The following is a 13,317-nucleotide window of genomic DNA, read 5'->3' on the forward strand; positions in this document are numbered from 1 at the left end:
AATTTTTATTTCTTAAGAACTGACGGGGTTTATTTGAGACTGAGCACACTGTTAATCCCTGCTAAGAAAGAAAGACAATTTTTTGTGCAGAATGGTGGCAGACTGGCACCTGAGCAGGTCTGGATGAACGCAGTGTCACTCCCCTGACCTGTGTATCGTGGCCAAACGTACCTGGCTGTTGTGATCCCCTGCCTTCCACGGTACAAAACAACGCCAGGTAGGTGCCTGGGGCCATCACATCTCTGCAACTAAAATGTAAAATTCTGGTTTATTTTCATCACAGCTCACCTTGGATGGGTGGCACTGGGTGAATAAGCAATGAGCAGAGCTGTCAGTTCCTACTGGAGCGGTAAATACAGTAGAAAACAAGCAGCAAGTCACCGCCACTCCCAGTGCCAGCAACAAGACGCATTTTGGGGGGTACCTCAGGGGGTCTCTGCTCCCCCCCGTGCCGTGGCTGGCACTGCACCCGCTGCACGCTCGCCCCTTGTCCATCAGGACTGGGATCCGCCACTGTAGACATTGAGGTTGAACTGGAGACCATCCCCACAGCCGCTGGCGACTTGGGGTAAACCAACATGGCGCTTGAGGTCTGAAGGGGCTTGCAGGAGCAATAAATGAGGAGTGGGGGAGGACGCTGGCGCCACAGTTGCTGGACGGGGATGAGCACCCAAGCGTGGGTGACATGGCGGGTCGATGGGGAGCACAAAGGGGACAGGGCCAAACGTCCCCAGGTGGATGGAGGCCTTGGGGGCCCACCGAGGAGGACAGGGGTGCACAGCCCCTGTGGGTTTTGGGGGGGGAAGGCCTGACGGGGTGCTGAGGGGGCTCCCGCGGTGCTCACCGGGGCTGCGTTCACCTCAGTGCCGAGGCCCCGCGGGTGACCCCGGGCAGCCGCACGCCCGTGCGGAGCCGATGCCGCGGGCGCCCCAGACCCGTGAGGGGGCTCGGGGCTTCGGGGAGAGGCACCCGCCGCCGCCCCGGGGGTTACGCGGGGTGAGGCGGCGGCGCGGCCCCGGGCGGGGCCCTGAGGCACCTGAGGCGCCGGCGCCCGCGGCGCGGCCAATCCCCGGGGCGGCGCGGGCGGTGCCTGCCCGCCCCGGGGCGCCCGGAGAGCGGCGGCGGTCGGGGGGAAGCCGCGTCCCGGCGGCCCTGCGCCGTGCCCGGCCCCGCTCCGCTCCATGGAGGCGGCCAACGGGGCCCTGCCCGAGGGCGCGGCGGGGGGCTCCCGCGGCAGCGCGGCCGCCCCGTCGGGGAAGAAGGAGGTGAAGGTCGTGATCGTGGGGGACGGCGGCTGCGGGAAGACGTCGCTGCTGATGGTGTACGCCAAGGGCGCCTTCCCCGAGGTGAGCGGGCTGTCCCGCCGCCGGGCCCGGCCTGGCCGGGGCGCGAAGGGGCTGGGGACCGCCCGGCAAAGCGGCCGGTGCCGGCTGCGAGCTGCTTGTCCCTAGCTAGAACTGCTTCTCCTCCCTTTGCAGCAATACGCGCCGTCCGTCTTCGAGAAGTATACTACCAGCGTTACGGTGGGCAAAAAGGAGGTCACCCTGAATTTGTACGATACCGCAGGTAAGGGGTTTGTTTCACACACGCTTTCCGTTTTCCCGATCCCAAAACGGCGAGAGGCGGTTTCTGTGCGGCCGCTGGCGTGGGACCGCGCTGGGGCACCGGCCTGGAACTGAGCCCAAACCCAGCCCCCGGGTTTTCGTAATTTCAGAGAAATAAGCAGAAACTGCTTTTACCGGTGTAAAATGCTGCTCCTGTGACGTGCCCGTATTTCTGTTCCAGCAGCTTTTGCTGTGTCAACTTAAACCAGACTGATACTTGAAGACCGTAAGGCTGGACATATTTTCAAGCTGCTTTTCTACTATCAGACTTTTAGCATAATATTGCAGTTAGGACTGCTAGAGATTAAAGTACAAACAAAACAACAACTGTTACCTGTTGCATGCATAAATGTGCCTGCCAGAAAAAAAAGGGTCGCTCGCTCGTGTGATGGCAGTTCTAGCCATGGACTCGTTCATTATCTTAACAACCCAGTTTATTAAGAAAATCACATCAAATAGCAAACATATCTGAAGGTATTAAAACCCAGCTCCCAGATGCAAAGTATAATACAATCAACCAGGAAAATATTTTAATCTCCTGCCATGTGTGATCGAATAGTGAAGGAGAAAAAGGCTGGTTTGTGTTCAAAAGAAAAGGCTGTAGCAGTACAAGTTATTTGAAAATGCTGGTAGTTTGTTCAGGTTCATTTCAGGAACTTGTGAAATGGTTGGTGTCCAACTTCATTCAAAGTTCTAGACTCTGCTATCGAGCTGCGTTCCTAAACAAACCCTAAAATTAACACGTGCTCCGTTTCAGCTCAGTGTAAATCATCTGTTTCAGTTCAAGCCTGCGGAGTCGTTCCAAATTTACACCAAGACAAATAAGAACCAAATGCAGTCTATATTCATTTTTAATAGTAATAAAACACACTTACCTTCTTGCATACCGTACATGATATCTGAATAGATAATTTAAAGGCTTTTAATCTAAAAGTAAATTTTATTGCTAATCTTTACTGCAGTATAGTAAGATCCTGACCACCCAATTTGTCAAGATACCTTATTGTGTTGATGTTACTGTTCTTGAGTGTAGTGATTTGGATAATGTAGCTTCTACTGAATGGTAAGGCTTTTGTATTTAAGTCTTAAAGGAAAAGAGAAGGGCTGAAATCTAGAGTGAGCAACCGAAGAGAGCTTTCCTTAATATAGTGTGTTGGCACAAAGAACTTGCCACAGTGAACTTGTCGAGTTCTATGTTTGTTTGATGTCAGTGTGGAATTTTTGCCTGTCACACAGTTCTTGATACTTGGCTGGCTCTCATTTAAAATCACCATGCTGCAGCTTCCAACATTTGCCTTTGGAGGCTCTTCCAGGCTTTAAGGAACATGGGCTGGATCCAGAAACAGCAGTAGGTAGGGCAAGTTCAGTATTGCAGCACTAAACTCTCGCAAGCCTGACATAAGTGCCCAGCTCCTTGTGTCATGCAGGGAGTTCAGCTCTGTGCAAGACCTGCAGCCATCAGCAGCCCAGAGAATGCTCGCTGAACCCAGTGCTGGTGGCTTGTCTTACCCTGTTTCCTTGTTCAGCCATGTAACTTTAGCAGAAAGTGTCTACCCTTCCACATTTAGTTCACAGCTATATATACTGTATTGGACCAAAGCACTGCCCCATTGAAGAACAGAGCAGTGCATATTTTGTGTCTTATAAGACACTTTGGGAAGTGGAGATGCCATTGTTGCCTAGTTGGCAGAGCTCTTTGCCATGAAAGAGCAATTGCTTTCCATCTCTCATCTGGAAACCTTGAAACCCAACGTGTTTCACCTCCCAGATCAGTGTCATGGCCACCAGGCTGCAAGTTGCTAGAGGCTGCTGACACTTGTCTCCTCCCTTCGTGTTAAATTTCTTTTGCTTTGCATGAGACACATCAAGATTATCAGGTGCAAAGAAAGGGGAGACATTGCCACCTTGGTTAAGGCATTTGCTTGGGAGGGGGAAAGACTTGAGTTTGGGTTCTGTTTCAAAGCTGCTTACGTAGTTTTATGTTGCAGATCTGTGTCATAGTCTGTAATTCAAGCAGCTTTTCATACTCTTTCTGAAGCTGGAATTTATGCTAGAGGAAGAACTCACTTGAGCATACATTTTAATCCCATCCTGTTTTTAATAATACAAAACTGATGTTGAGTTCCTTAAGGGTTTGACTAGGACCAAGAGTTGTGTCCTGTCCTCTAAGTTCAAATAGTGCAGTAAGAGAAGAGCAAGGGGAGCGTCCAGTTCAGGAGACAAGAGAGCTCCTGGCCCTCTGCCACGTGGATGCAGCATGGGAGATGCAGGTTTGGAATCAGGGTTTCACTATGTTGACTTGGTCTGTTGTTTCATGCAGCAGCAGCTCATTAAATTCCTCTCTCAGCTGGGTGATGGTGCTCTGGGGTGGACGTACAGCAGCAATTGCATCTTAAAGACAAATCTAAACACACAACTTATTACTGGAAGTACAGTGGTTTAACAGTGCAGCATATTGGCCATATTTTGTGAATAATCTTCTGACTTACTGAACTGCTTGAGTTGGTCTTGCTGTTCTCTAAAATCCTAAACCAGCTTTATGCTTGTGTTTTGTTTCTCAGTCTGAAAGGTTCCCAAATCATTCAGATTATCATAAAATCATTTAACTGGGATGAAAAGGATGTAAAACTTTGAGGTGAAGGGCTTCCGCTAAGTGACAGGTAGCAGTACAGAGGAGGAGAAGGCAAAGCTGTTCTTCTAAAAAGCATCAGGGGATCTTCATGATGCACCCACTGCAGCAAGGACCTCAATATTTTTAGGATTTTGCTAAGAGCAACACTAGAGCTGCACATACTTTAGCATCATGGGAAGGTAAAGGACAGGTTCAGCTCCGTGGGCTGTTTTAAAGTTAGAAGGATTCTTTGTATTGTCAAGTCCTGTGCAGCCTGAGACTTTGAGCTTGTCCTACTTACTGAAGGAGGACACAAGCAAAGTGCCTAAGAATCAAACATTTCAAGCTACAGAAGGTATTTTTTTTTCTTGACAAGAATTTTGGTAACAAATTAAGTTAATTAGTTAGTCTAAAAATATGCTAGAATAACATTTTTTTGTGAGACTTTCATACTATGCTACTCTATCTTCCTCATCAGAGACACCTCTTGCTGTTGCAGGAAGTTGGTGGTATACATATGCAACGCGTAAAGGCTTTGTAATATCACTTCTCTCATCCGCAAACAGGCTTTGCAGCTGCTTATTCAATTAGAAGTTTCCATTTCTTGCTGTGCTCGATAGAGGCAAAGGCACTGAGAGGTAAATTAACTCTAATTTTTTACATACTAAGGGAGCAGTGTTGATGCTTTAGCTGCAGGTCAGACGCAAGGTTCAATTTCTGATGCTGTTCAGTGCAGGACTTTCTCAGACCAAAGAAAAGAGCTCTGCTGGGCTGGGAAGGCTGGGGAGGAAGTAATGCCTCATCATTGTGGGTGCTCACTCTGACTGGCAGGAAGCACACACAAAGCCTTCAGTGGGGTTTTTCAGGTCTGCAATGACAGATGCATGGCAGTCTGAGGCCTTAAGAGGAATTTTAAGAGCCGGTATATGCAAGAATAATTTTTCATAACTTTGAAAGGGAGGACATGCCTGAGGAAGCCAAAAAACCCTGAACTTTTTAATTGAAGGGTGCCCCCCCCACGTGTCCTCTTCTACTGGTTTTATTCCTGCCAAGAATGCCTGCTTTGCAATTTTTTTTAAAACTCAGTAGTGAAAAAACATAGCTGGCAAGCTAATAACTGCAGTATTCCCATGGAGCCTGCAGAATAACAAATCAAAGAGAATTGGGTGCATTTCTGCGTGCCTGTGAGGGCTTGCCATCACACGGTTCCATGTCGATCCTAAACCATGAGTGTGGAGTGTTACAGACCACGCATGGCCATATGGAGGAAGTGGTCAGCTGGTCTGGACCGGGTGGCAGGATGTTACATTCTTCCTTACCCGCTGGCGGTTGGTCGCAATGGACAGTGCTGCTGTACGTTAGGACAGCACGTACTGGTAGACTCCTAGCCTGGCAAGTCTTGACTCTGTCATTTACCCTCGCCTGTCAATGGCAGTGGGTGCTGAGCTCCTTTACAGACTGAGCAATGCACAGGCTGGCACTTCTTCGGTGGTGAACTGGTGAAGGGGTAAGGAAGAGCAGACAAGGCGAACATACATGCGAGACCGAGACCTGTGGTTTCACTTCCTCCCCCATTCACCCTCAGCCATCACCTGAGGTCCCACCCCGCCACAGGGCCGGACTGCAGTGATGTGGGTTACGCAGTGTGTCAGAGGCATGCAGGAGTGTGATCTCTGCAAAGAATTAGCAAATTTTAGGTGAATGCAGCTGGATGGAGTTTTTTCTTTTAAAACAATAAACAGGCTCTCCAATACTACAATGAATTAAGGAAGTGTTGTGGTTTAACCACGACAGAGGAGAGTCATAGGCATATATTTGAACGATTCTTCTACAGCATGCTTTTTGTTAACTGGGGAAAGAAAACAGCTACCTGTGCTTGAGGAAGCACACTCGAGGGCTTTGCATATACATTCAGTTACTGCTCAGGTTCAGCCCTGTTCCTTCATTTAAAAACTCTTCTACTAGAAGACCTAAATCTGTGCCAAATTATCTCTGACCACAGACTGAGCAGCTTTACAGAGAAAAAGTCTCCCAGGCCCTTTCTTGCATTTTCATCAGCAGCACTTAAGGACAGGGGCTAAAAGGGATTGTTTTCAGTGAGAGGGATGTTGATGTTTAGACACAGCTTGATCTGGGTCCTGTTACATCCTCAGCAACTGAAGAACTGCATCTGAGCACTTAAAGAATAGCTTCCTCTCCTTCCAAGTGAGCACTGCAATCATCCAACCATAATACAAGTTAAGCAATTACCGTGTAACCTCCCCCCTGTGGTCTGTGCGCTATACCTTATTCTGTGCTCTGTATTTGAAATTCCAAATATGCATGCAGCTGCATTTTATACAGCAGCATTTTCTTGTGCATTTATTTTCTCAGTTTGCTTAAAAAAATGTAACTGCACAGCTGGTTTTGAGGATGAAAGTGCAGTTCACTGGGGCATATCTATAGTTTTTGACTTGCAATACAGCATATTTGTGTCACATCATTGAAGACACATCTTCTGTTACCCAGGAGAGTATGGTTTTAGCTGTATGTTCTGATTCCAAGCAAACATACATGTTTCTTCCAAGGGGACAGTCCTGTCTGCCTCACAAATTGTCAGCAATAACTGTGGGGACCTTTGGATTTTACAAGCTACATTGGTAGAAGCTCAGAGGCATGAACTTGAGCAGGGAAAATCATACACAGCACATAACACTAGAGGAAGTTAGGAGAAAAAAAAAACATTTGGCACCTGATACGTTTAATGCATTTAGAGGATTATGTCAGCAATAAAATGGTAAATCGGTTGCAAACAAGTAGGTGGATTTGGGAGAATAAGGAGGACTAAGCAGTACAGTCTTTGCTCTGAATGTTTATACAACATGCATAATTTTGTCAATTGTCTATTATTTCTGGATTAAACATTGAGGGATCAATCCTTCTTTGTTCTGCACCTCGCCCACGGACCATGCTGCTCTTGTGGGAGCTCAAATACAGAGTAGTCCAAACCTAAGATTCCCATTTTACAGACATCTCAGGCAAACTGAGTAACAGCTTATCCAGTAGGGATTGCCTTGTAATAACCTGTATCTCGATCCATCATTTAAATTGAGGAGGGGGGCAAAGTATTGTAGAATTATTGGGCTTCTGGTATCTGCAATTCTTCAGATTGCAGCTGGGAGACAAGCATGTTGGCTAGAGTGATGAGTATGTGACTTTGAACTGAGCCAGGTGCCAGGGCAGGAATAATTGGTATAAAGTTGGGGCATGCTGAAATTTTCAGCATCCCTTCATTTAAAATATCAGTACAAATATTTGAGATGTGTAACTTCCCTGTAGGGCAGTTTCTGGGCTGTCTGTACATTGTGGTGATCATGGGAAGGAATGGCATTCCCAGTTCTTGTTGTGGAAATTCAGTGCATCAGAGACATACCTGATTCCAGGGGCAGCATTCAGGTGGCAAATAGATCTTCCACAGACTGCTTAAATCACAGTTTCTTCCTTATTAAGTCTCTGAAAAAAATCTCAAATGAAAAAGACTGGGTTTTTTTCCTGAGCTGCCAACTATATCTGGTAATTACTGCTTTCTTCAACTTAATCTCTCAAAGCAAGATACCTTCAGACCCCAACACAGTGATTACTGCTAAGTCATATGTACAGCAAGGGGAAGAGTACAGGTCTGAAGCAAATTAGCTTCCTCTTGTCAGATCACATACTAGAATATCCCTAATCAGAAGTATGACAAATCCCCTGCTTTTCCAGAATTCAGCAGCATCCGTAAGATCTGCTGGGTAGTCCTGCTTCAAAGACCACTTAAGCCTGGCTCATGTTGCAGCATGTCTTGTAAAATCACGTGCATGCTGCTACAGCGAGCAGCGGTGCTAAAGGCACAGTGTGCTATCGCTGCTTCCTCGCAGCTCACTGGGCTGGGAAAAGCAAGTTTGCCACTAAGATTTTTACTGCAGCATTCATATCTAGCAGATATGGTGTTTCTTCTCCTCACAGCATCACATGTACAAATGTATTTGGGAGAACAGAACCACTGCCAAATTGCAAATGTTTTAATCGATAACTGTCAGGTTCCCCTTGCTGATTTTGCTTATGAGCAGCAACTTGGCAATCGGCTATTAGAACTGCTTCTAAGTACTTAGCAGTTGGACAAAGCAGGCTTTTTATTAAAACTTGCCAAGGACAGGTTTTATATTCTAAAGCATTGGTTTTGTCAGCGAAGAGCAATATCCTGCATTTAATGGAAGGAATTTTACAAGTATGGAAAACTTTCAGTCTATGCAATTATAGTACTGTTGTTCTTGATCTCAAGTATGTATCTTTACATATTCCCATCATACTGCTTGTTAAAGACAGATTTCTTTCACCCAAAACATTCTCTGTGTTTCAGGGCAGGAGGACTACGATCGGCTACGACCGCTTTCTTACCAGAACACAAATGTCGTGTTAATTTGTTACGATGTCATGAACCCCACTAGCTATGATAACGTAGCAGCTAAGGTAAGAGGCTTTCATAATTGCTTCAACCTTTTAAATGAATTACATACGCCTGATATATGACAGGATATCAGATTAAAAAAGCCAATGCTTTTAGTGTCCTGTACCCTGGGTGTGGAGATGCCCAGATCACTCATCATCACAGACCTTAGACCTGGAGCTCACCTCTCCACAGCTCGTAAGTGCTCAGAACTGGTGTTGACTCTGCAGTACACTAAAAAGATCACAAAGCAGCGGTGAAATTGCTGCTTTATCTGCAGCAATGTCACACGACCAAGATTGCCCACAGGCATTTAAGATTCAAGTCTACTTCCATCCCATGCATATTTAACTACAGGGGAGAGACATGTAAGCAACCACTTGTCTGTACTAGGATTTCTGTAATGCGCCAAAGCAGAAGTTAGCGTTCCTGTACATAGCACCAGCAAAACAAAGCAAGCCTTGGTCCAAATTCTGCTCTTAAATATGACTTCAGAGGATCTCTTCTGAATTTAAACAGATGTTAAACACGCACTTTGGCATAGCTGCAGATGTTATAAAGCAATTGACTTTGGGTAGAACTTAAATGTTTCTGTAATGTAAATAATGCATGTTGGGCCCCTACCACTACATTAATGACTTTCAAAACGCTGAAAGTGCAGCATATATTAAATGCTGGTTCTGTTCCTTGGCTTTATTGTTTTTATTTCAGAAAAAAAAAAGCCAGATGTAAAAGTTTTGTTTTTCTACCATCAGTGGTATCCTGAAGTCAATCACTTCTGCCGAGGTGTCCCAGTTGTACTGATCGGCTGCAAGACAGACCTTCGGAAAGACAAAGAACAGTTGCGCAAGCTCAGGGCTTCTAAGCAGGAACCCATTACTTACAACCAGGTAAATACAAGTGCATATAAAGTGGTGTTCTCTTTGCAAGAGATAAAGCACACTTACTTCAATGGCATCATTGCTCAAAAGTGCAATCACAGATACTCCAAAATTAGGTGATCACAGTGTCCAGATAAAGAAATTATTGACAGTCAGCACCAACAGGGGTTTCTGTAAGTCCTTTTTGGAAGTGGCCAAATCACCACGCATCTTTTGTACCAAAGTAAAGAGCGTTTTGTATTTCTTGGGGTGTCTGAAAGGAAACTACTAGCTATGCCTTCTAGGCTCATCACATCTCATTCTTGTTTCCTTTCACAGCTGGGTTATTACTGTTACAGATTTGTAAGCCTTGACAAGTTTGTTGGACTCCATAATTTTTATTAGGATACGTTGCTCCCATCACTGGTACTTTGATCAGAATTGTGAGAAAGACTGGAGATGCTACTGTATACATTACAGGATTAAAAATACTGTTTTGGAAAAAATGTGTTTTGCAAACCTTATTTAAAAATAAATCATTTCAAGGACAATAGCAAAAACATCTGCAAGGCTTTTCTAACATAAGAGGCTTTTCTTTGAAGTCTCTAAAGTAATCTTAAAAAAAATGTACACATTATCAAATATTTTCAATTTAAGTATTACAAAGCAGTGAGACTTACAACTAGTCTTACAACACCAGCATAGCTGTCCTAGGTACAGGAGAAACAGTTAGTGGTGGAACAGCTTGTCCCATGTCACACAAGACCTTTCTGCTCAGGTCTCCCACTTTTTTTTTTTTTAACTACAAAGCCATCCTTCTCCTCTCATCTCAGAGCAAGAACAGCAGCTTTTGAACTGTTTGAGACACGTCTGGGGAACAAGGTTAAGTGCACTAAGACCTTGAATGAATCACTCCTTTTTCTAAACAGCATGAAAAGAAACTGCAACTGCATCACCACTAAACCACGCTGGGCTTTTAGCTTGTCTTCCCTGCACAGAAGATAAGATACCTATCCTGTCGCTTTGTGAACAGCTGCAGATTGTCCCTCATTTGCATTAATAACTCCCTTCATCACACTCACACATGAGGTTCAGGGCAAGCAACAGACACTTTTGGCAAGTCTGCTGAGGCCTCGTGCAATTAAATTCCAGGGCCCACATGCTGTACAAACTTTGTCTCCTATGCGAGCCCTCCCACTTGGTTTTTTCTCCCCTTAAATATACACTACCTCAGTCTTTTACAGCTGATGGCATCTTGAGTCACACGACGTGATGCTTCCAATGCCAGGCACAGAGGCGCTGAACAATATCTGCCAGCACTGCAGCTTGCAAACAACTGGAAGGAGACAAACTTCACTTAAATATGCTGAAGAAAAATCCCCCTATAGAAGCCTGAGTGCTCAAGTGACCCCACCCTGAGGGCTTATAATAAATAAATGCAGAGTTTGTGAGCTGTGGGTTGCAGACCTGGAATTCACATTCCAGGGCTCACAGGCATTCAAAACTGGGGGCTGACTCTGCAATGACAATAAAAGGATCACAAGCCAAGTAAGAAATCACTGTGTTTTGTCTGTAGTGATTTCGTGCAACCAAGATTGCATGCAAATGTTTTATATTCTAGTCTGTTCCCATTGCATGCATTGGGGTGAGGCTGAGAAATGCAGACACCCATCTGTGTATACAAGAATTTCGGCGGAGCCATTGTGATGCTCCAGAGCAAAAGTTAGGGTTCTTGCATGTGCACCAGCAAGACATTGGTCCAGATTCTGCTCTTGCATGTGACATTCAATACTAAAGGTGACATCACATAATAGTTAAGGTCAGACCTGAAAAAATATCCCTGTGTAGACATCTTATCCTGACTTGAGTATCTGCTCAGCATTTATTTTAAACAAATTTAATACTGAGAATATTTTTACACTATCAGCATTCTGCATCTTAAGAATCTGTAATGCACTGAACTGTTAGGCCAGGCATAGAGGAAAAAAAAAACCAGTTTATTTAACAATGCCACTTACACTCTTAGCACTATACTCAGAGGCAGCTTCTTTCTTCCTGACCTCATGATACAAAGATGTACAAAATAATTCCTTTTCTTTCCCATCTCACCTTCCTTCTCTCATACACTGGGTTTAAATCTTTTCTTACCTTTTGTTCTTTCCAGGGTGAAGCAGCTTGTCAGCAGATTAATGCAGAAATTTATCTGGAGTGCTCAGCAAAATGTCGTGAAAACATAGAAAATGTTTTTAAAGAAGCAACAACTATTGCACTGAATGCCATGAAAAAAGCCAAGCGCCAAAAGAAACGGACAGTGTGCTCAGTATTATGATCTGGACTGCACAAGAGCAAAGTGATTCGTATTTTAAAAACAGTATAACTTTAAAGACTTTTTTTTTCATTACATGTTTGTATCCCTAGAACAATTTTTATTTTCAAATTTTAATTATTTTTAGTATTTCTGCACTTCTGTTGTACTTCTCTTACAAAGTTTTCAAAGCTCTTTATCAAGGCTAACCAATGCTGCAAGCCTTTGTCCATCTGGCTTTTGCTCCTAACTGCAACCAACCACCAGTCAGGTCTTGGACTCACTATTGAAATTGCAACAAACAGTGACTGTTACTATATGACTTAATTAGTGGGTTTTTTCCCCTCTGATAAATAGTTGTGGTGTGTTATAGCTACAATTTACTGTCTTTTTCAAGCAGAAAAGCCACATCTTTTAGAAGAAGTGATGTTAGAGCAGCTTATCAGGCACCTTTGAAGAGACAGAAATGAAGTTCTGTCTTAACATTTTCAAATGAATTTACTTGGTGGCAGTGGTACAAGTTAGCCTCAAGCTGCCCCCAGAGCGTGCAGAGCATCCACTACTGCCCCTGTACCACTGGGCCAGCTTTGCAGAGCTGCTCCTTTAGAGCTCTCCTTGCAAGGCCTGCTGCTGTAATAGAAAGTGGTATTTATCAATGGAAATACATCAGTTGCTCCAATTCAGAAATGAAGTATCATGGAAAATACTTAATGTACAGCACTCCAAGTTAGAAGTACTCCAGACAGCTACTATGTATAATGTCAAGTCAGTTTTATAATAAACTTATATAGCCTATTTAATACGTATTGGTGTATGCTAGGGGAAATACTTAACTCGTGTTCATAAACTGATGAAATCATCTCTACTGTTATAAATTAAGATTTTCCCTTTTGTGATGAAGGTGTCAGTTGTCTGTTTAAGGATGAGGGACACTCCCACTGCACAACCTAGTACACGTGCCTCAAATCTCCTAGTTCTTTTGCACATCCTCATGCAGTGAGATCTCAGATTTCAGGAGCAGTCAGTAGTTTGTAGTCATCACAGACCAAACCCTTGCCAGGGAAGGAGGTTTCTGCAGTACAGGTGTTGCTGAAACCTTTCCGTACAAGGCAAACTACAGACCGTCCTAAGGGAGAATACGTAGGACTTGCATAACAGTAACAAGACACAACCTTTTGCCAAAAAGCTTAGGCAGTGCATGCCAAGATTCTATTAGATAAACATTGCCCTGTTACAGAGCCTGGTAACTGTACATCATACAGATTTCATGCAACTTTATCCTCTGCTGGTTACATGACCAGCTGGTGAAAAACTCTGTTTTGGCACGAGCCTTCATTATTATTTTACATGCAGGTTAAAGAGATCTTAATCCTTGAAATCTTACTTTTTTTTTCTTCCCCTAACTTGTTTTGATTTAATTAAGGTTTGTGAATCCCTATGAGCTTAAAATGGAAAAATTAAAAAAAAAGTTA

The 13,317-nt window shown here is 44.4% G+C and overlaps 1 protein-coding gene and 1 long non-coding RNA gene across 3 annotated transcripts; one reads left to right on the forward strand and one right to left on the reverse strand.

Annotated features, from left to right (window-relative positions):
- The first annotated feature begins 1,115 nt into the window (after nucleotides 1-1,115).
- Nucleotides 1,116-13,245, forward strand: RHOF (ras homolog family member F, filopodia associated). 2 transcript variants are annotated; one of them, XM_072880114.1, is made up of 5 exons: nucleotides 1,116-1,346; nucleotides 1,479-1,566; nucleotides 8,594-8,703; nucleotides 9,436-9,570; nucleotides 11,705-13,245. In XM_072880114.1, the coding sequence occupies exons 1-5, from the start codon at nucleotides 1,182-1,184 to the stop codon at nucleotides 11,867-11,869; spliced, it is 663 nt and encodes a 220-aa protein (XP_072736215.1). In that variant the 5' UTR covers nucleotides 1,116-1,181; the 3' UTR covers nucleotides 11,870-13,245. The 2 variants fall into 2 exon arrangements, with proteins under 2 accessions (XP_072736215.1, XP_072736216.1); XM_072880115.1 differs by lacking the exon at nucleotides 11,705-13,245 and adding an exon at nucleotides 10,374-10,581.
- LOC140659895 (uncharacterized) lies at nucleotides 2,158-9,539 on the reverse strand. Its single transcript, XR_012045267.1, has 3 exons — nucleotides 9,430-9,539; nucleotides 7,628-7,707; nucleotides 2,158-5,888 (listed from the first exon to the last, which is right to left on the reverse strand). It is a non-coding gene; the product is annotated as an uncharacterized lncRNA (long non-coding RNA).
- Nucleotides 13,246-13,317: the final 72 nt, after the last annotated feature.

This window comes from Ciconia boyciana, chromosome 15 (genome assembly GCF_034638445.1).
Source record: "Ciconia boyciana chromosome 15, ASM3463844v1, whole genome shotgun sequence".
Classification (NCBI taxonomy): domain Eukaryota; kingdom Metazoa; phylum Chordata; class Aves; order Ciconiiformes; family Ciconiidae; genus Ciconia; species Ciconia boyciana.